The 25,291-nt window shown below is 35.5% G+C and overlaps 2 protein-coding genes across 4 annotated transcripts in view; one reads left to right on the top strand and one right to left on the bottom strand.

Moving 5' to 3' along the window:
* The window catches only part of CNTNAP2 (contactin associated protein 2), a 2,064,732-nt gene that overhangs the window by 1,379,030 nt on the left and 660,411 nt on the right, over positions 1-25,291 (bottom strand). For both annotated transcript variants that reach the window (XM_082473843.1, XM_082473842.1), the window contains exon 4: positions 4,777-4,970. In XM_082473843.1, coding sequence (XP_082329969.1) covers positions 4,777-4,970 — 194 coding nt within the window. The remainder of the gene's footprint in view (positions 1-4,776; positions 4,971-25,291) is intronic.
* LOC309666434 (uncharacterized protein) overlaps positions 1-25,291 on the top strand; it is an 817,765-nt gene that overhangs the window by 699,556 nt on the left and 92,918 nt on the right. The gene's annotated exons all lie outside the window — the stretch shown is intronic.

The raw sequence follows: 25,291 nt of genomic DNA, 5'->3' as shown, positions 1-25,291 counted from the left end.
AATTACCTAAGCAAAACTAAATGCAGCCACTTAGAAAAACGCGCTGGAATTCTTATTGAATTAATGTTCAATGGACTTTTGATAAGAAATGCTTATATAAGGATACTTCCTTTCTCCCTAACAGATTATACATAGGAAATCTGAAAATACCTTGAAAAGTATGCAAATTAGAGTTTGTGGAATATGTAAATGCAAATTAATTTTTGGCAATTTTACCAACCTGCACACATTTTCCTTTTATATTGGAAAGGAAATTCTAAATAGAAGGAAATGGCATTGAGGATAAAGTGTAAAGGAGTCTATTATGCTTAGTATTATCAAAGAGGAATAACAAGCTTGACTAGTTTAGCACATTTAGCAACTCACATATTGGAGTATTAAATATTCAGCTAAAGTATTCTTCAGAGGTCTTTTCAAGAACCATTCTCATCCACAGTGAGACTCATGACTTTAAAATCTTGTGAGACTGTCATAATTTCTTATCTACATGACCTATTCCTCACTTATTTTAACATATCATCCAATGGTCATAAAAGAATTCAGAATCTCCATATGGACATTTAATAAAAATATTATAATAAAATTGGTCATGGTTGTCCATTTCTACAATCATAAAAAGAATAACCATTGACGTTTGTTAAAAACAGTATTTAAGTGATTGAACTTACATTATTTTGCATTCTTCTCAGGTAATCAATCATTTTAGGAAAAAATAGGAAAAGCAACCTTAAAACTTCATCAACTTTGAAATCTTTTGACTCTCTGAAACTTTACATTGTATAAGGTGTTATCCATCAAAAAGCTATCCAATCTTATCTATGTGAGAAATCTTTTTTTTTTAACTAGCCTTCATTTTATTTTATTTTATTTTATTTTTTCTATCATCTTTATTGGAGTATAATTGCTTTACAATGGTGTGTTAGTTTCTGCTGTATAACAAAGTGAATCAGCTATATGTATACATATATCCCCATATCCCCTCCCTCTTGCATCTCCCTCCCACCCTCCCTATCCCACTCCTCTAGGTGGTCACAAAGCACCCAGCTGATCTCCCTGTGCTATGCGGCTGCTTCCCACTAGCTATCTATTTTACATTTGGTGGTGTATATATGTCCATGCCACTCTCTCACTCTCTTAAGTGCAATATACATTACATTAAACAGTTGGAGTAAAAGAAAGTCTGATATTTGATTACCATTTTTAATAAACTTAAGCCCAGTATATTTTTGGTTGAGATTTGTAAGTCCTAAATTTTAATTACTTAGTGCATGTTAAGACATAAGTTCAAAAGTACTGAAGAACTTTTAGGAAACAACAAATTTTATCTCTTTTAGAATACATCAAAGTACTGGATTATTTTTCAGATTAGCGAGGGTTAAAATATTTCTATCATAGATCATTAAAGTAATGTAAATTATGTTGCAGGCTCATTGGCATTTAAGTATATTTTACAATGTTTAGTTTGTGTCTCAAATTTGTTTTGATTTTTAAAATTTTATAATTAGCTCACTATATTTTCATCTAGAAATAATCATTCATTGCTCACCACGCACTCATTTTTAATGAGAAATACATGATTTTAAAGGAAGCAACAAAATGAACACCAGAAAGGTAAAAAACTATAGCAATACACCCCTTATCACCATCAGAAAGGGCTGAGAGTCCAGTATGTGGATGTAGCCTACCTTCACAATTTGTGATATTTTCGCTGAATGACCTTGTCTCCCTGACTCAACCACTGGCATTTTATGTAAACCAGAAGAGTCCAAGTCACCCTCCTTAGTTCTTTGAGCTTACCTCTCTGTATTTAGTCAGAATGGGACCCTCCCTTACTTCTAAGTGTCTGATAAGTAAAGCTCTAGTATCACTGCATTTTAGCAATGATCTTTAGAGCAGCCATCTTTATAAACTACCTTAGTGCATTATGATAGGAGAGGATTTGACATTCTCTCAACTGTGGGATGAAAACGTTACAGAAACAGAAATCTGAAAGATAGTTTGGAGTCTGGCTGCAGCCACTCAAGTAATTAATTGCATTTCCGGTTAGCAACCACAGAGAGTTAGAAAATAATGAATACTCTACTGGAAGAGTTTGTGATCTGACCCTCACTCATCTACACCCAGTTAGTTGTTTGGTCTGTTGTTTGGTTAGTCATTTGGTCAGTCTCTCTCTCTGCTCAACTTTAAGGAAGGTCCCTTCTAATTTTCTCTTCTACCATTGTTTTTCACAGTTGATCTCCTCTATCCCCACCTTAGCTACAGGCTGAAAACCAATCTAAAATATGGTTCTCAATGTCGACTGCACATTAGAATGACGTGGGGAGTTTTAAAATCTCAACGCCTAGACCATCTAATTCCAAATCTCTGGAGGTAGGGCCCAAACATCCATGTCTTAAAGCTTTCTAGGTTCCATTGTGTATCCAGGGTTGAAAACCACTTTTCTATAAATTATGCCTGAGACTTTAAATTATCTTGATTGTGAGATGAAGACTTTCCATAAAGAGAAATTTTCTCCTCTACTTGCTTCCTACAATTTACACATCCCAATATACAAATGTTCTTGCCATACAATCATGGCTTAATAGAAGTTACTTCTAAAGGACTACTCTGTCATATGTACCTTTTATTATCAGGATATTATAAACTTATCTCACATGACAGCTGTGATCACTGGATACTGCTGTGGAAATGACCACCTACCCAAGCTTGGAGCACTAAACTCTGCATACTCACAAAAATTGCTTGAGGATTTTTAAGATATAAATTCTCTAGGAGTGGGCCCTGATCAGGTTGAAAATCCCCAGCATTCTGTCTAATACATAAATTAAAAAGAATTTCCTCCCATTCCTTCCTTCTCCTTTTTGTTTAGTATTGATGGTTTTACTTGATTTTGGTTATGGCTGCCTTTTAAAATAATTAAACTAAAATAGATCCCTCAACATTTAGTATTTTATAATAATTTATTTATATGGTGTGAATATTTGATTGAATATACACAACTTTCCAATTTAATTTAAATAATTTTAAGAGTAAATGGATTAAACTTTATACTTTTCTCTCCTAATAAAAGGATAAAGTGCCTATAATCTGTAATAGGGGTTTAAACTACTACTGTAGGGCTTCCCTGGTGGCGCAGTGGTTGAGAATCTGCCTGCCAATGCAGGGGACACGGGTTCGAGCCCTGGTCTGGGAAGATCCCACATGGCGCGGAGCAACTGGGCCCGTGAGCCACAACTACTGAGCCCTGCGTGTCTGGAGCCTGTGCTCCGCAACAAGAGAGGCCGCGATAATGAGAGGCCTGTGCACCGCGGTGAAGAATGGCCCCCACTTGCTGCAACTAGAGAAAGCCCTCGCACAGAAACGAAGACTCAACACAACCGTAAATAAATAAATAAACCCAAAGTTTAAAAAAAAAAAAAAAGTTAAACTACTACTGTAATATGAGAATGTTCTTTTCTTACCACAAATCACTGTTCCTACTCCTCTAAATTATTTCTTCATAATTTCAATAGTTTACTCAAATTGAAGATCTCTGTTTCGAAAAATATCAGTGTCATTAATATAAATTCTACTTACATGATTCTGATTTAATTGGTCTGGGAATCCATATACTTCAAATTCTTCTCAGGTGACTCAAATGGATAGCCCAGATTGAGACCTGCTGCCCTAAACCTTGAATAGAAACTGCAGCCTATGGAAACTTTCTCCAATCAACAAGAATGAATGAATGAATAGCTTCTCAGTGGTTTTAATAGATAAATACTGGCAAATGCACACACCTCAGAGTGAGGACTAGTAATATTTTAAAACGTTTAACACTGGGGAGGGGATGCTAATCGTGGTGCCTGATGTGTTCCAGAGCTATGGCTGGTCTTTCATTTGCTTTTTCTTTAAAAGAAAACTATTTTTCTACCTTATTTTTCTCTTCATAGGTAGCTAAGAAGTGGTGCTTCATCCACACAGGCCCTCATTGAAACAAAATAGAAAACCGGACTGGGGCTGGCTTCCAGCAGGAAGTGAACGGTTTCAGAGTCCACAGTTCCCCTGCCCTGTGTCCATCAGCTCCTCTAATCCCTGTTGGCAATAGATCTTCTTACCTGTTGCCCTTTAAAGATTTAATTAAATATCTTCAACAGAAACAGTCTGAGGCAAATAAGTGTGAGCAGATATAAGAAATGGAAACCTAAGTCAGGAGAATTTTTTTTTTCATTCTATTTGCTTAATTCACAGTTCAGAATTTGCATACAATGTGTACCAAGGCAGATCTGCTCTACAGACAAAAATATAGTTACTTGAAATATTGTGCTTAAAGAATTCTAGTGTTCTATCATCATTACATTATTTACCAGATACTTTTCTTTTTTTGTTCAGGTTTCAGCACAGTTTTATTGGGTGGTTTTGTTTTCTGTGAAATACACCAGAGTTTGGGGGAGCGGACACATTGACTTTACAATATAAGGGTTTTCCACCACTAAGGAAAGGCACGGGGTGGGGCAGGGTAGGGCATACTGGGGATTGGACTCATTTTCCCACCTTCTTTTGCTTTGCTCATATTTCTTTTCTCTCTTAGCAAGTACCAGAGGACACAAACACAAAGAAACAAAAATAGCAAGATGAACCTCCTACCAGGCTACTCCCAAGCCTTTCCCCAGGCTGCACCAGGGCTGGGAGGAGCCGGGTAGCTGCTCCCCAGCCCTAGGACACACGGGAGTCTGCTAGCATTTTCAAATATCTGCAACTCAATTCTACGTCTTTGCGTTTCTGACAATGACTCACCCAGATATTCCCATCTTGATGGTAGGGTTTCCAATTTCTCCCTGTGTCGCTGTAGAGCATGCGGTATTGGGTCACCCAGTCTGAGCTGCTGTATCTTCCTTGGGTTGCTATGGCACTGATCTGCTTTCGATTGCCAAAGTCAACCTGAAGCCATTGATAATGGTCACTGTCTGATGGAGACCATCCGCCAGCACCTGAATAAGGTAGAGACAAGAGGGGGAAATAGGTATTTAATGTTGAACTTCTACAATTGACAATGGATCATTCTGCATCTTTTAATTGCCTTGGTAGTACCATATTTCACAGATACATTATGAAGTGTCCTTCATAGATGCCACTGGGACTTCAACTAATATTCTTAAAGCTGGGTAACATTGATACTCTAACCTCCTTATGGTGTAATTATGTGCTCATTTTCTCCTGAGCAAATGTCCTCATAATTCCTCAATTAGGTCTTATTAGTACATGTCGAAGTCTAATTGGCTGAGGGTTGATCAATTTACCATGAATTCTTTAACTAAAAGTCACTAGGAAAAGATATGTAACAATCTATTATTTCCTTGTGTAAGGGTTTATCTTTTAGTAGACCATAAATGAAACAAAAAGCAATTATACACAACTCTACAATATACTTTACTTTAGAAAGTTCAGAGTTCAAAGAATGCTAGTAGTTCTCAAGATGAGGCCTAATATTGCATTAAGCCCTTGGACTCCTGAGAACTAAGATATATAGTAAATCAGGCAATACATTTACTAACACTTAAGAGGTAGACAACCGATGACTCTAGATAAACACATTTCTAGGAAAATAATTTGAGTCACTAAATGAAGTGAAACTTCTTTTGGTAAAATAAAATAAGTGACTGGCAAATAGTAAGAATGCAAAAAACATTTATCAGAAAAATAACACTAACATAGAACAAAAAGAGTCCTAATTTATAGCACTATGTAAAATAACTACGGTTGTACATAAATACATTACAGAAAATATGGCATAATGCTTAGTGCTAAGAGGCGATATAATTTTTTGAGTAAGTTTTGTTACTAATGGGAGTAAATAATAGAAAAATATTTAACAAATTATCCAATATACAGTATATCAAAACATGTGCATCACTTTTCAAGTAAGGAATTTAAATGCTGACAATAAAATCATTTATTTTATGAGAGTATGCTAATAAAGATCATTTTGTAAATCATCACTGATATATCATTCATTTCATGATGTTTATATGGCTTACTTCTGCTTTCAGCCATGACAGAATAGCTCTCCCACCACAAAAAATTACAAAACTGACAAAATGTATACAATTACCCTTTTAAGAGATTGGACAAGAGAGAGTATTGGACCCTGATCCATGAGAGAAGATAAACAAATGAGGTGAGCCCTGCCAGCTTCCTGGCTTTCTGCCTGGTTCACTTTCCAGATCCCGGCACATGGAAGACTATTCCAAACAGGCAAAGCAGCATCACTGAGATGGAGACAGATCAGAATCAAAGCTCCTGAGGAACCTGGAATTTATAGGACAGAGTACCAGGGAGGGGGCAGCTGTGCAGAGAAGGGGCTCTGGAAATGTACATAGGGTCGCCAGTGAGTCTCTGCAGTTCAGACTCTGAATGAATACTATGTTGTGTATTTGCAGACCAAGACTCCACTAGACCAGGTAAGGGGAGATCTGAAATGAACAACAGTCAGAGGCTGCACAGGGCTGAAAGTAGTCTGATTTCAGACTGGACAAGATTGAGAGAACTTGAACAAACCTAGGCATTCAGTAGAGATCTCAGAAAGGGAGTAGAATAAGTTAATCCTAAATAAGGATTCTAATTCTAACCCTACTGTGGACACATCTGAACAAAGGTTGGTAACAAGCCTGAAAAAAGATCAATCTGACTCACAAATAACTTAACTCCTCGGTTGAATGAAACTCAACACTCCATTAAGGAAGACCATGAGAGTTTACTTTTCATGAAACTTTCAAGAAAACATGAAAGAAACAACAAAATAGAATACATAATGTCCAGTACAAAATTTTTTAAAATATTAGATATTTGGGGAAGCAGGAAAATGTGACTCATACCCAGAGAAAAGTCGGTCAATAGAAATAGACAGAAAGATGACAGAGATGATGAAATGAGCAGATCAGGACCTTAAAACAAAGATTATAAATTTCTTCCATATTTGAACAAGAACATATAGATACTGATGAAACAAATATGAAACCTTAATGGAGAAAAGAAACAACAAAAGAGAGCAAAATGGAAATTTTTGAACTAAAAATTATACCTGAAAATAAAACATTTACTGGATGGGCTTAACAGCAAATTAGAAACTGAGAAGAAAACATTAGTATACTTAAATACAGGTCCATACAAACCCTTCAAACCAAAGCTCAGATGGGGTAAAAAGGCTTAAAAATGAACAACACTTCAGTAACCTGTAGGATAACATTAAATATCTTAACAATCATGCAAATGGAGTAAGAAAAGCAGAAAGGGTAGAGACTGAGGCAGAAAAAGATACATCTCAAGAAATAATAGTTGAAAAATAAGAACCCAAATATCTGAGAAATTCATTGAACTCCAAGCAGGGTAAATACAAAGAAAAACACACCAAGGCACATCATAAAGAACTGATAAAAAAACAATGCCAAAGAGAAAATCTTAAAACTGTTCAGAGGGCAATAACATCTCAACAACAGCGATGCAAGCCAGTGAACAAGGGAACAACATTTCTGAAATGATGAGAAGAAAAAGAAAGTGTCAATGTAAAATTCTACATCCAGCAAAAATATCCTTTAAACATGAAAGTAACATAACGATGTTTAGGACAAACGCTGAGAGAATTCATCATCAATAGGTATGCTGTATAAGAAATGTAAAATTTTTAGCTTCAAGGAAAATCGGCCATACGGAAATTCACGTGTACATGAAGAAATAAATGCTGAAAATGGTAAACATGTCACTAAATATAAAATATTTGTTCATGTTTTAAAATTTCTGTATAAGATAATTGAGTGTTTAGAACAAAAATAGTAACAATGAATTAGAGGGTTTATAACAGATGTAGAAGTAAAATGTATGACTACAATAGCACAAAGGGTAGGAAGCAAGAAATAAATATACCGTACTGAGTTCCTTACGCTACATTTGAAGTGATACAGTATTACCTGAAGCATTAAACCCTAGATCAAGGGTTTGCACACGTTTTCTGTAAGGGGTTAGACACTGAATATTTTAGGCTTTGCAGACCACGCTACCTCTCTTATAACTACTAAACTCTGCTGTCGTAGCACGAAGCAGCCATAGAAGATCCAGAAATGAGAGTGTGGCTGAGTTCCAATAAAACCTTATTAATAAAGACGGGGGGCTGGCTGGAGGGCTGTAATGTGTCAACCTCTGCCCAAGATCAACTTCTGAAAAGAGAGGAAATTTAAAAATCTGCCCATTTTACTATATCTAAATTATACTTCCAAAACATTTTTAAAAGATTTATGTGTATAATGTGTGTGTATATATTTAGTCTACATACATGCTTTCTATAGAAAGTGTGTATAACTACCTCATAACTACTTTCTCAGTCTTCATTCATTCTCCTATTTCTTCAAACCACACTTCTACAAGAATGATGTTTCTAAAATACAAATCTAATCATATTTACTCCCAGACCAATACTTTTCAATTGATCCTCATTGCCTCCAGAAATAAATGGCCCACGCCTTCACACACAAAAGACATGCCTGGAACACACCCTCTATACCTACACAAATCCTCCCTCAACTTATCCTGGGGAATTATTATTTTTCCTTCAAGGATCAGCAAGTTCACTCCAAACATCACCTCTGCAGTGAATGCTGTGATATGCCATTTTGGTTCTCCTTTATGACTGGAGGACTTATTCTTTCAGATATTTAAAGTGCTGTCAGAACACAGTAGTTAGCTGTAATTCCCCTTCAGGAATTTCCTTGGTTAAAAAAAGAGGCATTTTACACAAGGTCACATCCCTTCCTAGGTCTGTACAGATGCAAGGATGGGGATATAAAGGGCCAGTACCCTTGCCCCAACTTGGGAAAACTATTGAGGGTCACTACAGTCTCAGAGGTCCCTGAGGAATTAGTTGAAACTTCCATTGAGATTGCATTGCATTTCAACTACTTCCTCTGCCTATTTCTGCTTCCTTCCCTTCTCTGCCACAGGTTTTCATCCTGAAGGTACTCCCTAAAAAATTTCCTACATGCTCTTCTCCATTTCAGAATTTGTATCCTGGGAAATCCAGTTCACAATATTTTCTTGGAGCCACTTTGCTTATAATCTGCTCACTGACAATATGGGTTAGTTGCCCCTGCTTTGTACTTTGTTATTTTTATGCTGTTTTGTTTTCCTATTGTAGCATCTAATATTTCCAATATTCATATATCATCCACATGTCTATTTTACCGAGAATTCTGTAAAATTTTGGAGAAGCCATAGATGGACAATATACCTAGTCATCAAGAGATCATAAATATATTTTCTTATCTGTTAGATATATAATTCCCAACTTTGGAAAAATTCTATACCCAACTGCACATAAAGTTCTATCTGTGCATTATTAAAAAGGTGATTTGGTCATTGAAGTAAACAAGCAAATATTACTGTGAATAAAATGAGAAAAATATGTGCAGTTGATTGATGAAATTTAGAATATTTCCCCTAACTAGTTTTTCCAAAAAAAAAAAAAAGAATCCAGAATAAATTTTCTTAAGTTACTCATTTTTTGCTACATTACAATTTTTCAATAAGGAAACAATTAACATACAGCTACTTAATCCCATTTATCTCATTACTATAAAAAAAGAATGTATTGTCAACTTTAAGGGAAGCAAAAAATCTAAAAGCAATGAAAATGTAAGTCAAAGCTTATTCCTTAGCAGAAGGATATGTGGAGAGAATAGTGACTAGCCTCAATGAGAGGGCAAATGTCAGGCTTTCATGAGGAACATTGTGGAAAGATGGATGAGAAGTTTCTTGTTTCTCTTTGATCTCTCTAGCAATGTAATTTGGGGAGGTTGATTACTTTGTTCATTGGGCTTGTGACATGTGTAACCTCTATTGATCCAAGGATTAAGAATGATACCTCTTTCATGACAAAAACCTCAGGAAATGGTATATAAGAGAGCAGCAGGGCTCCCCCAATATATCATGGAGAGTATAAGAAAGAGGGCAAAAGTGTTCCCGGTGGATACTGCGGTAGCTCAAAGGAACTACCTTTGAGCTTTGAGCTTTGAGTGGAAAGTAGAAGAGGAGGTAAAGGAGGTGGAGATACTGAACATTCATAAACTCTTAGCTTCTAAGATGATTTAAGAATAACTCTTATCTAGAAATAATAGAACCAAATTAGATAACTAATAAATTGTTACAGTGACTTGAAAGATATGTACTTACATAGAACACCTACTATTCCCTAAACACTAGGAGGCTGTTCCCTCACCCCCTTTTTCTTCCTCTTTCTCTTTCTCTCTCTCTCTCCCCTTTCACCTCCCTCCACCCCTCCCTCTCTTTCTCTCTCTCTTCTTTTTTTCCTCTCTCTCACATACACACATTTCTCTCCCTCCATATATGTGTGTGTGCATGTGTGCGGGTGAGTGTGTGTGAACTATAAAGATACTAGTGTTTGCATTCTGGATGCCCACCCTACTCGGGTTACTTGAGCAAAGAATTATAATAGAGAACTCGGAGAAATGGATGAAACCAACGCTCTAAACTCAGGGATAGCTTATAATTGTGATAGACATTTCCGCTTTGTAATTTGTAAATTAGTACTTCTGAGAGCAAAGAGAAACTTCGTGTGTGGTTCAAGAGAGGACCTGGAGTTTCTTTTCCAGTGATAAATGGTTCCTGTATAAACCTGATGCCGAAGCAGATGGTTATAACACCACCAGAGAATACAAGCCTCGATTCTAATTTAACAGAAAAAGGTAGAAAAACATTTAATTAAGGCTAGAACTACCTTTAATGACTGGTTGAGAAATATGTATCAGATGAAAAGAATAAATTGAAAAGGAGACTTGCAGGCCAGATAGCATTGTGAGTTCTATCTGAAGTAGGATAAATATGCTTCAACCAAGTATAGACACTTGTTGATTGGAAGTAGCCAGAAAAGAGAGCCATGGCCGTTAACTAATGTCTGTCATGAGCTAGAGAAGGGAAAACGGCCATGCCACCATCATTCCTAAAATATGGAATAAACTAATAAAACAATTCTAAAATAAAAGAGTGTAAAAGCTAATTTTGAAACAAAACAGAAGAAAAAAGATGTGATTTTATCAGAGTACAGGAAATTACCTCCAGAGACAAATTAGGACATAAGGAGAGAAGCACAGCTGCTTTAAGTTTTTGAAACATTCAGATTATATCTCAAAGGACTGGTTTTACTCATAAATGTAACGTTAGCTTCCTTGAATATTTATCAAAGGAGCTGCCAGAAAAGTAAAGGTAGCTAAAAACAAACAAAAAACAATAACACACCCTCCAAAAAACAAACAGAACATAAATTTTCAAAACAAAGGACTTAGAAAAAAAATAGACAAGAAGGCTCTTCTTTAAAGTCAGGTGTGTGGATTATGAACATTTAGAATAAAAGGGAAATGGTCTGGGGTGTTGGAGATACTGAGGGTGGTGTTGGTGGGTTACAAGGATTTCCTGTTTTGATCACGTTCTTGTTTAATAGGAGACAGTAAATTTCATCGTTGTACCTCCAAGTTAACTTTAGCAAAGCATTTGGCAATATCTCTGATAAGTATAAAATAGTAAAATGTGGTCTGGGACATAGCAGTTTTAGGTAAATTCAAAAATGGTTAATAATCATGCCCCAAATATGTTGATTAAGGACTGCGTCAACTTGAAGCTAGGTCCTAATGGTATGCCACAGGCTTTCGTTCTGTACACTGTCATTTTTAATACTTTTATTATCTAAGACATGGAAGACATGCTTATGAAATTTGTCAATTACATAAAGCTGGAAAAGAGACCTAATACAGTAACTAGCTGAATTATGATGTTAAATGTTCTTGACTGGCTGGAAATCTGAGCTTCTCCTAGCAAAATTTGTTTTAACATCAATGATAACCTAAAATGCACATTTTGAACAAATGCATTATCAACTTCATTATTAAGGTGCATAATGCTTAGAAATAATTATGCAACCTTAATTTACTTTATGGGTAATGCAGTGTTAAAATTATGGCATCTAACTATGATACTCTATTTGCAGTACTGCATTCAAACATTTTGATACATTTTAATTAAGGCTTTACACATAAATAGAAAAAGAAATCACAAGCATCTAGTATTAGGAATTATCACAAAATGAACATAACCATATAATCACCACCCAGATCTATAAGGAGACCATTGCCAGCGACACAGACGTTCTCACTGTGTCCTTTTCTGAACATGGTCACCTCTCTCCTCCCCAGTGAACTGCTCCAGAGATTCATCCATGGCATTGTGTTTAGCAGTAGACTCTTCATTTTCTTTGCTGCCTAATACTACATTGTGTAATGTACTGTTCTTTATTGATCCATTATTCTAGGGTAGTGTTGAACATGTGTATATCTCCAGTTTGGAGCTGTTATGAATAATACTGCCATCAACATTTTTGTTCATGTTTTTCAGCACCTCTTTGTGCTTTTCTGTTGGGTATATGCCCAGGAGTGGAATTGTGTGTCCATAAATGTTTGTATTTTTAAAATTTAGTCTACTTTGCCAACAATTTTCCAAAGTAGTTGAACTGATTTTTATCCCCCTCGCCCAATACACTCCAGTAGTGTCACAAGTGTTTCTGCTGTTCCACATCTTTGCCAAAACTTGGCATAGGTAGCCTTCTTTTTTGTTGTTGTTGTGTTTTAAATTTAGTTTAGACATTCTGGCTCATTGCAGGTTTAATTTGCATTTTCTTGATAACTACCTTCATTCTGTTGATACCAAGACTTATTATAAAACTACTGTACATTAAGACAAAATTTTATGCGTGCAAGGATAGACAAATACGCCAAATAAACAAAATATAGATCCCTGAAACAAAACTACATGTATACATGTGTATATCAGCACTTAATTTGTGACAAAGGTAGCATAGGAAAATAGAGAAAGGAGGTATTTTTTCAATAATATATTCAGGGTCAAATGGATATCCACATGAAAAAAAGGGAAATGTAGCCCTGCCTTATACTATACTGAGATCAAGCTAAGAATGTTTAGATTTAATTGTGAAAAGTAGAACACTGAAGCTTGTAGAAGATGAATTAAGAGAATAACATTATATTCTTGGGGTTGGGAAAGATTTCTTAAACAGGACTCAAAAGAACTAGCTATATAGGAAAAGATGGATAAATTAGATTATGTTAAAATTAGAGATTATTATCAAAAGATACTAATAAGAGGGTGAAATGGCTAACATGGATAGGGGAAAGGTATTTCCAAACATATAACAAGGAAAATGCTCATATCCAGGAAGGTATTTCCAAACATATAACAAGGAAAATGCTCATATCCAGGAAGGAATTTCCAAACATATAACAAGGACAATGCTCATATCCAAAGTGTATAAACAAGTCCCACAAATCAATAAGACACATTCAGACAACCCAATTTTAAAAATGGGCAAGGAACCTTAACAGGTAGTTCACAGAAAAGGACAATACTCTATAAAACATCTAAAAGGTGCTCAACTTCATGGGCTTGACATTTTCAAAAAAACAATTACAAAACTAAGAATGTTCAAAGAGAGTACCTACAATGATAAGAGGACTTAATCTTACAATATTGCTTTGAAGGGACCAAAGACGCTTATGCTTTGTAACAGAAAATGAAGGAATAACTTAATTTCCAACTTCTACTATTTAAAAGACTAGAGATGTAAAGTTTCTAGTGATGTAACAATACAAAACATTCCAAAAGTATATATGCTTTATGTAGAAAAATTATTTACTTTTAACTCATCTTTTTGAAATTAATATTTTGCTTAAACTAAATGAAGATTTTACCTTTTAACTCAATACTCTCAATTATATTTGTCTGTCCACAGATTACTCATAATACCATAAATTCTTTTCATTTTGGAATTTGACCAAGGAAGAAAATTGGGGACTTCCCCGGTGGCACAGTTAAGAATCCGCCTGCCCATTCAGGGGACACGGGTTCGAGCCCTGGTCCGGGAAGTTCCCACATGCCGCGGAGCAACTAAGCCTGTGCGCCACAACTACTGAGCCTGCACTCTAGAGCCCGCGAGCCACAACTACTGAAGCCCGCGTGCCTAGAGCCCGTGCTCCACAACTAGAGAAGCCGCCACAATGAGAAGCCAGCGCGCCACAACAAAGAGTAGCCCCCGCTCGCCACAACTAGAGAAAGCCCGTGTGCAGCAACGAAGACCCAACGCAGTCAGGAATTTAAAAAAAAAAAAGAAAATTGAATATCAAACTGATTTTAAGAAATCTGAAACAAATACTTTGCTGGGAGAACAAAAGTTTCCTTATTAAATATGATTGTTCCTTCAAGCGTCCAGCATACTACACTAAGAAAATTTGCAGGGAGGTCTCTTTACAACGTTGAAAATATCCAGATATGAATTGCATCATTAGAATCAGTAAATTTCTTGCAATTAGGAAAAATTAAAAGCACATTCATCTATTGAGGCCTCTATTTACATATTTATCACTTCAGAGGCTGTATCTGAGTTGCGAGAAATAGACACTGCAGGGCAAGTTTAGTTTCATGTACTTTTCAAAAATATAAAATATTTTCAGGGAATTTTGTAGGTCAATTATATATTAAGATATTTGATTTAAGAATGTCAATTTGTTTTTGAAAATGTCAATTTTTACCTTAGGATTGTGCTGTAAGAGAGAAGAAAAATGAAACCTACACACAAGAACTGTATTGCCGCATAAACTGCATTAAGGCTAGATAGGAGTTGAAACTAATGTGAACCCAAAATTAAGTTTGATCAGCTTTCTGTTCTAAATAGAAGACACAGAGCAATTTCCATTCTCATCACAAAGAGTAAATCTTCACAGGAGGCAAGCCTGGGCCAGGATGTAAAAGTGAAACTTGTACACAAGTCTAATGAAAAATAATAATTACATTTGATTAGAAAATCTTTATGACCATAATTTTTAAATTTACTTACCAAATAGTGTAAATGATGTATGATCTTATTTTTTAAATGTCCTGGAAATACTATGACTGGGAGAAAACAGACTCTTTGTGTGTGTTATTTCAGGTAATGGTATTAGGAAAGGAAAGTTAAAGTTATAAATAGTCAGATTTCAATGTAACAATTTTAAAAAACATCAAAATAACACCAGCAGTAGAATGGATTATCACAAGAAGTAGTGACCTTTCCATTACTGGGGATACTCAAGTGAAAGCTGCATAATAAGAATTTCTTTATAGGGGAATTTTACATAGGCAGGGAGATTAGACTCAATGTCCATTAATTTCATTTATAAAGAAAGTTGAAATGAAATACAAACTATTATGTTGAATTTTTTATCAAGCTGTTTTAAATTTCTTATTGCCTTTAAACTAACAGTTATGATCCAAGTTTTGGTCGATCTATTTTATTAACAACAGGGGAGATGTTACTTATACCATTGCTAAGTAACATTTGACTATATATAACTTTTATTATTAAAAAGAATCTGGTCATTTCCATTTTTACTATGAATAATTCTCCTGGTTCACTCATTCAGCAATTATTTACAGAGTACTTCTATAGGCCGGCCATTAAGAATTTTTAAAAATAATTTTTCAATAAGCAATTTTTATTTGACTTTTTTTATACTTGAGGATACAATCTATTTATTTGGAAAATGTACAAGAATATTCTTTATTTAATAAGCATTTTATTACTGGGAAAACGAGATACCTAATATACTTTTAATGTGCATAGAAATGAGGTCTCGTTTGAAAAAAATAAAGACAAATTAAAATACCACAAAGTCAGGGTCAGTGAAGTCATGTTTCTTCTTTGCACCTGCTAGGAAGCTGCTATTTGATCCTCACCTGTAAGAAATGCTGAAGAACTTCACCTTGTATTGATACATGTGGGCAAGAGGTCAATTTTATGTTAGTAGATCTACTGTTTACTTCATCTCTGGCATGCATTCCTATTAAAGTCTACGGAATTTTGAAAACAACATGATTAATTAGAAACGATTTGCCAACCGGTCAAATGCACATTCGCTGGCATTGTTCAGAAAATGTCATCATTCCCAAGATGTTATTCTTTGTGATAAGAAAAGTAAAAACACTGTTCTCTGTGCAGCTCACAAAAAATTGTTTGATGCAGGTGAAGGAGATAAGTTTATAGGTTAAAAAGGGCTTCAGAGCTCAAACATGCATCTTTAGGTTATCAAATATATCTGACCTCTATTTACAGGGAAGACTGAAAGACGGATATAGCTGCAGAAATCAATTAAGTCATGCAACTCCAAACAAATCCTGAACAAGTGCATAAGTAAACTCAGGATAACCAACTTTTTCAAGTCAAGGATTGAGTTTTATTTATCATTTAATAACCACCACCAAGTATGGTTCCCTAGACATGAGAATAAAGACACTAAATAAATACATGTTAAATAAATGAATGCAATAAGTAATTAAATTATAAGTGAATATATGAATGGACAAACTGATAAATAAATGACATTCTGGAAGTAAAAGCCCCGAAACAAGACGGCAAAAATCTTGGGCCCAAGGATCTATGCAAGAAAGGCATAGATCATGAAAGACAAATATAAATGGATCTGTAATAAAAAATAATTTTTGAATAATACTAGTGATTTACATTGTATTTTCGATGAAGAGGAATGGGAATTTTTGCCATTGCACTCACTATATTTATTCTAAATATTATTCTTGGCTTCATATTAGTGTGTTCTCACTCAAGAATATGTGTTTCTTCATTTAAAAAAAATCATTTGGTTGCTGTTATCAATTAAATCTTCATAAATTAAATCTTTAGCCATTATCTTCAAAAGGACCTTGGACTGTATCAAAACTCTAGCACTCAAAGTGGACAAAACTAGGAATGGAGTAGTTGTCTAGAATTCCACTTTAGCAAGTTTTGCTTGGTCTACAGTTATTCCTCATGCATTAGCACGGCCCAACATGTCAGGAAGCAATCAGCCAACAGGGGTCAGGAGAGTGAGTGGACAGCGTATTTTGCTGAGCTGGAAATGAGCAAGGACCTTCTCAGTTGTTCCACGAGGGATGGGGGATCTTGGCATTGGTCTGCTCCAGAGGTGCCCAGGAGACTTGACTGAGAGGAAGCACAATTCAAAGTGAAAGTTTAAAGAATTCAGATGTAACTCATCACAGTAGGAAATTCCTTTAAGTTCTGTAGCAGCTTTTAGCTAAGTGGCTAAAATTAAGTGAATTTCAAAATTGATTCTCATGTATATCATTAAAACCTAGGCTCCAGCTAGAATTTTATACAAAATAAGGTTTGGTTATTTATTATTGTTTCCTTCACTTAAAGAATAAAGGCCAGAGGCACATTTACAAAATGGAAATATTCTCACTGGTAACTAAATATAGTTTATTGTTTATTAACAAAATAATTCAGGATGCAAATAATATATCCCTGCCATCTGCCTCAGGGATCTCTTTATTGAAGCCTCATTATTTTCTGGGGCAGAGGCTTTGCCATAAAAGAGATCACTGGAAGAAATGCAGAACTGCAAAAGGAAATGCACATACTGCCTGTGCATTAACAAAATCTGTTATTGTACATGCAATCACGTCAATGATATATGCAAATAATATATGCAGAACTGTATGTAAAATTGTCTGTGGTGGGTACAGTGACAGTCAACTGATGGATGCAAATTTTATATGTACAATGACGCTCGCACAATGCAAAGCTGGTCTATGCAATGACACAAGGGAAATATCTTATTGTATATGCAATGATTTTTAAACTAGGTCCACATGAAAGTACAGAAAGATGAGGCCATTTTCCAGTGACATATCATGATAATTGAGACAGATATATCTGCTGACTTGAAGTGGAAAATTGACTTATATCTCCACTTTCCAAATCTGTATACTCAGGCTCAGACTAGGATGGAGCATTTCCAAATGTTTGAAAACATAGGTTACAGAGACTTTCTCTGCTAAACTAAAGTTCTATTTTTTTTAGAGAGAAGATGCAAAGGGATTATGCTCAAGATCAATATAGTTAAGTATAGTAAACATATCCTTTAGATCACATTCAAATGTATTTTATGAGTTCTCTGATCTTCCCCATAACTCATGCATAATAAGTGCCTTCCTCCTCTTAGGTCAGCACTTCCTGTGCATAATTTTTATTTCAATCCTAACCTCAGTTCCTGGATGGCAGCAGTCATTATGTCGTTCCCAATTCATGCTTAGAATTCTTTTTATCCTTATGAAGGTGTACAGTACTATAACAGGCTTTTTCAGTAAATATCTACTGTAACTACAGAAATCTGTTCTAGTAAAGAATTTTGGCATTCATATACCTGGCAACATGCTTAGAAAACATGCTGCTGGGCGGGACTTTACGGTGAGGGCTAGTGGTGGCAATGGTAAGGGAAAAGAAGAATCAAGAATGTGTGGCCAAAACGTAAAATAGATAGCTAGTGGGAAGCAACCGCATAGCACAGGGAGATCAGCTCTGTGCTTTGTGACCACCTAGAGGCGTGGGATAGGGAGGGTGGGAGGCAGGGAAATGCAAGAGGGAAGAGATATGGGAACATATGTATATGTATAACTGATTCACTTTGTTATAAAGCAGAAACTAACACACCATTGTAAAGAAATTATACTCCAATAAAGATGTTAAAAAAAAAAAAAAAGAATGTGTGGCCAAAAATAAATTAAAAAGAAAAATAAAAAAGAATGGCTTCCAGATATTTTGGCTTAAGGGAATTAGAGTGTGTTTGGTGTCAATTCCCAACATTAAAAATAATAATAATAATAAAATAAAACCTATTGGAGAAACAGATTTGGGGAAGAAAATCAGGAGTGGTGTTTCAGCTTTAAGTTTGAGATGTCTACTAGACATTCAAGTCAAGATTCCAGGTAGGTTGTAAATGTGCGTCTGGATCTCAGGAAGAAGTCAGGGATTAGGATATAAATATATAAGCCATCGGTATATGGATGATATTTAAAGATGACATTAGAATGAGATGATCTAGTGAGAGAAGTGAGGAGACTCAAGGACATAAGAGGACATGCCAAGGCTTGATAACTATTTAGAGGAAAAGGAAAAGGAAATCCAAGTGAGGTAGGAAGAAAACGAGGAGAGTATGGTGCCATGAAAAACCAAGCATAAAAGCTTCTCTAGAAAGAGGAAGTGGTCAACTATATTATTTTTTGAGGCAATGTGGCAACATGCTTTTTTCATGAGTCAAAATATCATCATGCTTTCAATCTATTAAATCCACCTTGCCAGCATTGAAATATTTTTTCCTGTAGGAATAACTCTTATTGCTTGCCATCCCTTCCTTCCCCCAAAGATATATGTGCATATATATGGTTTTTGTTCCATTATACCACTATATAGAGTCAACTGAAAATGGGCGCATCTATATATATTTTTATAAATGGGGGCAAGTTAGGGAACTTTGGACAAAGCAATTGTATAGAATGCTTTGTAACCAACAGATATAATAACAAATATTATTTTCAAATTATTTATGAAAAGAGCAGAATATGAAACTAATATACATTGATCAAAAAGAAGTAAACCTATGAATAATATGGTCCAGAATTAGTACAGAATAAAATTTCACATCTTTACTAGTTCTATTTATTGCTATTATTTTAAAATGTAAAAGGGTTTATCACTGTAGTTTTACCTTTTTGCATGTTAACTAGTGAGGTTATTTTCCACATACACACATTGATTATAAAACTACTAATTGAATAATCTCTTTATAGCCCTTGTCTATTTACTTATTGATGTCTTAATGATTTTCTTATCTCATTTTGGAGTTTTTTAAATAACGGAGATGCTAATCTTTAGTTTTATCCCTATAAATAAAATACTAATTTAAAAAGGAAACATTCAATGACCATATATAATAATAGATTTGTATGTTATCTTTACCAAAATTCCCATTTTACATGTGTTTAAAAACAAAATCTTGCAGGGTTTAGGTGACCAGCCCAGGCCACAGAGAACAAAGGACAGAGATCAGTTTGACTGTGAGGGGTCTGATTCCAAAGCCCATGCTTACTCTCTCCATGGAAAAAAAGTAATTTTTTTATACAAGACATTTAAAAGAACGCTGAAACTTTAAACTCTTGACACCATCTATCTTTTGTTTTAAAATGTGGGTTCATTGAATAAAGAAACATGGAAAAACATGTTAAACAGAGACGACTATGCAAAATACTTTGGCTTTCTTAAGGCAGTGAAAGTAAAGGGATTCCATAAACTTCTTAATAGGCAAATTAAATCCCTTTAAAAATTAATGAAGTGTCACTAGTTTAATACTGAAATAAAGACAAAAAGCATCAGGGTCCGTTAGTGACACTGTCTCCTGTTATTATTTGAATTGGGGGTTAAAGATGAACCATTCTCACCATTTGTTGGCAGAAAACTTGACAATTCAATGCAGCTATTAAAACTGGTACAAGAACCAATAAGGATATCTAAAATTAATAAATAATAGGAGAGAAAATGAGAAGAAGGATATTATAACCAAATGAGGAAAAATAGAAAATACAGAAATGTTTAACTATCTTACTAATACATATCTAGTTCTCAATTTTTACTCTAATATTTCAAAAATTATAAATGTGTTGCCGGTGAGGAGGTATAATTTGATTTAATACACTTAATATAAGGCTGTACAGATAGGCTGATTTATACAAAATACAAGAATTTCTTTTATGATCAAAGGTATCTATCATCTAACTTATTACATCTATTGAATTCTTGAAATTGCTACTACTCAACAGTGAAGCAATGTGGTATCGTGTATTTGCTACAGTCTCGTCAGCAGATAAAAATAAGGTAAGACAAGAAAGTGCATTCAGCCCTAATTCATGGGAAAAAGCATTTGCCATCTTGAAAAGATGCTCTCAGAAGCTATAAAAGTTAGTGACTATGAATTAACTCTAAACAGTTTGTGACTTCAATGAAATTACGGGTCAGTGAATTGCAAGGTACATGTTCAATAACTGAAAAATGAGAGTTAATTTTTCAAAACATGAGGCCAAATTATTTCTTTAAATTAGTCATACATTTTCTTTTTTTAAAAATATATGCTATAATCTCAGGAAATGTTACAGTCATGTCATACCTACAAGTGGATGCATTATGAACTTCTTTATACAACAGGAGCTTGTGGGATCAATCTGGTCAGACCACAAGTGAATGAAAGATTTGTCTTGAAGCTGGCTTTGCATAGCTAATCATTATTTTTATTTACATATATAAGTACCATCATATATATACACATGTAGATATACATATATACATATATGTATATATATATATCATATATATATATGTATAATTATTCTTTGGGGTAGCTTTAGGGTGTTAATGATAATGCGTGTGGCCAAGGCCCATGCCTTCTTTTTTTTTAAATTTTATTTGTTTATTTATTTATTTATGGCTGTGTTGGGTCTTCGTTTCTGTGCAAGGGCTTTTTCTAGTTGCGGCAAGTGGGGCCACCCTTCATCGCGGTGCGCGGGCCTCTCACAGTCGCGGCCTCTCTTGTTGCGGAGCACAGGCTCCAGACGCGCAGGCTCAGTAGTTGTGGCTCACGGGCCTAGTTGCTCCACGGCATGTGGGATCTTCCCAGACCAGGGCTCGAACCCGTGTCCCCTGCATTGGCAGGCAGATCCTCAACCACTGCACCACCAGGGAAGCCCAGCCCATGCTTTCTTATCATTCATCCAGCCAGCCACTGCTATCAATTCAAGCTTAACTTTGTTTTCAGAGTGTTTGCTGATTCTCCTGCAATCCTAACAAATTCTACAGATCGTTTACAGAAGAATATCAATTACCAAGGGAAGAATTTTCGATAGCTAGTTTTCAAGAGCTAAATTAGCATGGGATCCAAAGACTTGGTCTTGTCTGCAGTTTGTGCTCTCTTTCCTGGAACTGCTTCTTCACTTACACAAACACGGCAGTAGAGTTCTACATTGTTGTTAACGGTTTTATTTTTTATTTTCTCCATTTACTTCATATTTACTGTTTGATAAGCATCAAGCTAAGCTGGTTATTTCTTTACTATTTCACCACAGGCCTAAGAAATGGATGTTATGCCTACTTTAAAGATGAAGAAATGAAAGGTTGGAGGGGTCTGCTGATTCTCCTAAGATTGCACAGATGGCTTGGGGAGGGGGCTGGATTCAGATCCAAGCCTGGGAGATTCTAAACTCTGGGCACAAGAGTCCATCAGTATCAGTCAAACTCAGTGCAGCTGACTTTGGTTTATTACCTAGTAATTTCTTTCATTTATATCTGGGTGTCTCAGGGAAGAGTGTTTTCCTAGTAAAGGAAAAAAATTGAATAATAAGATAAAGAGTAAGAATGATAATTGTATCAGAAAAATTAAAGTCACGGGTCAGCAAAAGCAGCTGACCCGTGAAGCAGGAGTCTGCAGTCTCTGCTCTCTGAAGGACATTTTAAGCTTAGACTGATAAAACCATCTAAGTTGAAATGCAATCTAACCACACATTACAATTTAGTTTACATTCTTTACAGTGATCTCAATCAATGCACAGGATCTTGTTATATTACATGAAATATAAATTACAAATATCTATAGCAGCATTACTTGAAACATATAATGTTGTTGTCTTTGGGGTTTAATTTTGTATATTGTAAGGAGATGGAAATAAACCCCTAAGGCAGAAACACAATTGTATGCTTCAATGAATAAATTATATTAGGGAATGTACTTCAGAGATGGCAAGGAACATAAGACAGGCCGCTTATGTAATAAACTCGGTTTCCAGTGAAAAGTAACAAACTTTGTAGGCTGCAATAACTACATCATATCAATATTTTTGCTATTTTCCAAGACACTTATTATTTCTCCACATTTAGAACCAAAGTGAAAATGTGGCTTTCTGGAGGACCATCACCACCAAGACCACTAGCAAATGTAATACACCAGAATCCCCTCAGGGTGCACAGTCAGGGCGACTGCAGTGACTGATGACTTGATGGCACAACATCTATTGTTTACCGATATGGCAGGTGACATTCTTCATCCACACCTATTATTAGATGATTCCCTATTATTAGATAATAGGATCATTTGATCCTTAATTACAAATGAAGGAAGGAGGTCATTACTTTGAAGTTAAAACAAATTCTATGAATGTTGGGAGATGCGTACATCATAATACATGTCCTTAGCAGCACTGTCTTCATAAAAAGGATGGAAAAAAAAGCAGGATACTGGTCCTAGATAGTTAAAGTGCGTATCAAAGGAATAATTTCAATGAGCCCAGACTCTTACATCTTCCTATACATAGAAAAGTGCTAAATTCATTAACTTGAGATGTCTGGTGTATTTTTTTTTTTAATTAACATTAATCTTTTGATGTTCCAACTACCTGTTTTTGTTTTTTTTTCAAAACTCCTATATATCCTGGGTCCTCCCTTACCTGCAGTGCAGTCCCTTCACAGCAATCCCTCCTGGGCTTAAGTCCTCAGCAAGTTGGCCGAATAAAACATAATTCTCAACTTTTAGGTTGTGCATTTTTTTCAGTTAACATAGGGAATCAGTTTAATAACTAACTTATTAACAATATATAAGACTATGGGATCATGCTTATAAAATTATAAGTGAGAAAATGACATTACAAATGATATATACAGTTATATTGCAGGATTCCAATTTAGTGTATAAAAAGTAGAAAAATATAAATAAAACATTATCAGTAGTTAATCCCAGGTTATAGGATTATGGGTATTTTTTATTTTCTTTCACTCTAGTTATATAATTTCCAAACTTTCTACAATGAGTATGTATATAATGTTTTATAATTTTAATTGATGTAAAATATGAATTAACAAAAGCTCTTGGCATCTATTTAAAACTTGAGGAAGTTTTTTCATTTATTCATTAGTTTATTCTTTCATTTAACAAGCACTTCTATGGTGCCTACCATTTGCCAGACATTTTTCTAAACACTTTACAAATATAATCTAAACTAATCTACTCATTGATTCTATTAGTAGGTCCTGTTATTATGCCACCTTTACAGTATGTGCCAGAGCTGGGATTTGAAATCAGGGAGATTCTGGCTCAGAATCTATGCCTTAAGCACTATATTCTGCTGCTCTGTTCTGACGGGGTCAGATAAAGCTGCCCATTTCAAGGGACGTTAGTTTGGAGGCCTCATTTTTAGTGGTCAGAGTGGCCTCTCTGTACAGACATGATAAAATCAAACTTGAGAATCGTATCCTACTCCCAGGCCTGTGGTTCCCCATCCCCGTTCTATGCATATTTTATAAACAGGCAGATTAAGGTGAAAACACAGAACAAGTCCCCCTGAGACTATGCACATTCGTGACTATGTGGGCAGGATGGTGTCTCACATTTATCGCAAGTATATTACTGAAATCTTTACCCACCCCGGCAGTCACAAAGGCTTACCCTATTGTAACAGCTAGCGTGGGCTACATAGTTAGTGTATTACCAATGACCATAAAGCCTTTGAGAGGCATCTGCACCCGCACGGAGCAGGGAGCAGTGATGAGTCATCTAATTCACAATGACGTGCTGCTAAATGAGGCTGACCTATCTTGTGTCCGCAGGGCCTTACTTCCTGACTTATCACAACCTGAAAATATGAAAACACACAGCTTTAATTATTCTGGCCAGCTACATTTTTAAAAAATAAAATTGATTTCTGCTCCTTATTATTCTCATTCTCAAATACTGCAGCCACGTTAGTCTGGGTTAATAATAGGGGGACTAATACAACAGTTCAAATTAACACATAACTTCTTCTACGGTACAAACTTTCCATCATTCCTCACCTCCTTTTTCCTGTAAGAGTAACCCTACTCGCTCTGGGCAACTGTTCCTATTGGTTATGATGGGGCTGCTCCCTTTGCTGACCCGGAAATGAATATTATGATAGAACTACAGTATAGACTGTGGGACATTAAATAATGTCTATCCCTAGGCATTAATCTCCCTCTCTCCCTCCTTCTTTCATTTGCTACTTCACTTCCCTGTAATAAGCAAACCTCTACTTTTTCAGATTCAACTATCAATTTGGTGTAGGCCTACCTTATGCCCAGTGATTTGCTTGGTACTCTTAAGTCTATAATGGCTGTTTCTCCATGATCCTGAGGGTTTAAATGCGGGGAATGTGGGCCTTAAGCCCATAGTCTGGTTTGAGGGATCACTGGTCGTTTGTTCTTCTCTGATGCTGATAACTGATTCATATCTTTCTTTTCCTCTCCTGTGGACCCCAAACACTATGATTACTTTCTTTACTCTGCTGACATGAGCTACAGAAA

Source organism: Balaenoptera physalus, assembly GCF_965194825.1.
Source record: "Balaenoptera physalus genome assembly, chromosome: 8".
Taxonomy (NCBI): Eukaryota; Metazoa; Chordata; class Mammalia; order Artiodactyla; family Balaenopteridae; genus Balaenoptera; species Balaenoptera physalus.
Note: the sequence above shows the minus strand (reverse complement) of the source record. Positions and strands in the feature narration are given on the sequence as shown.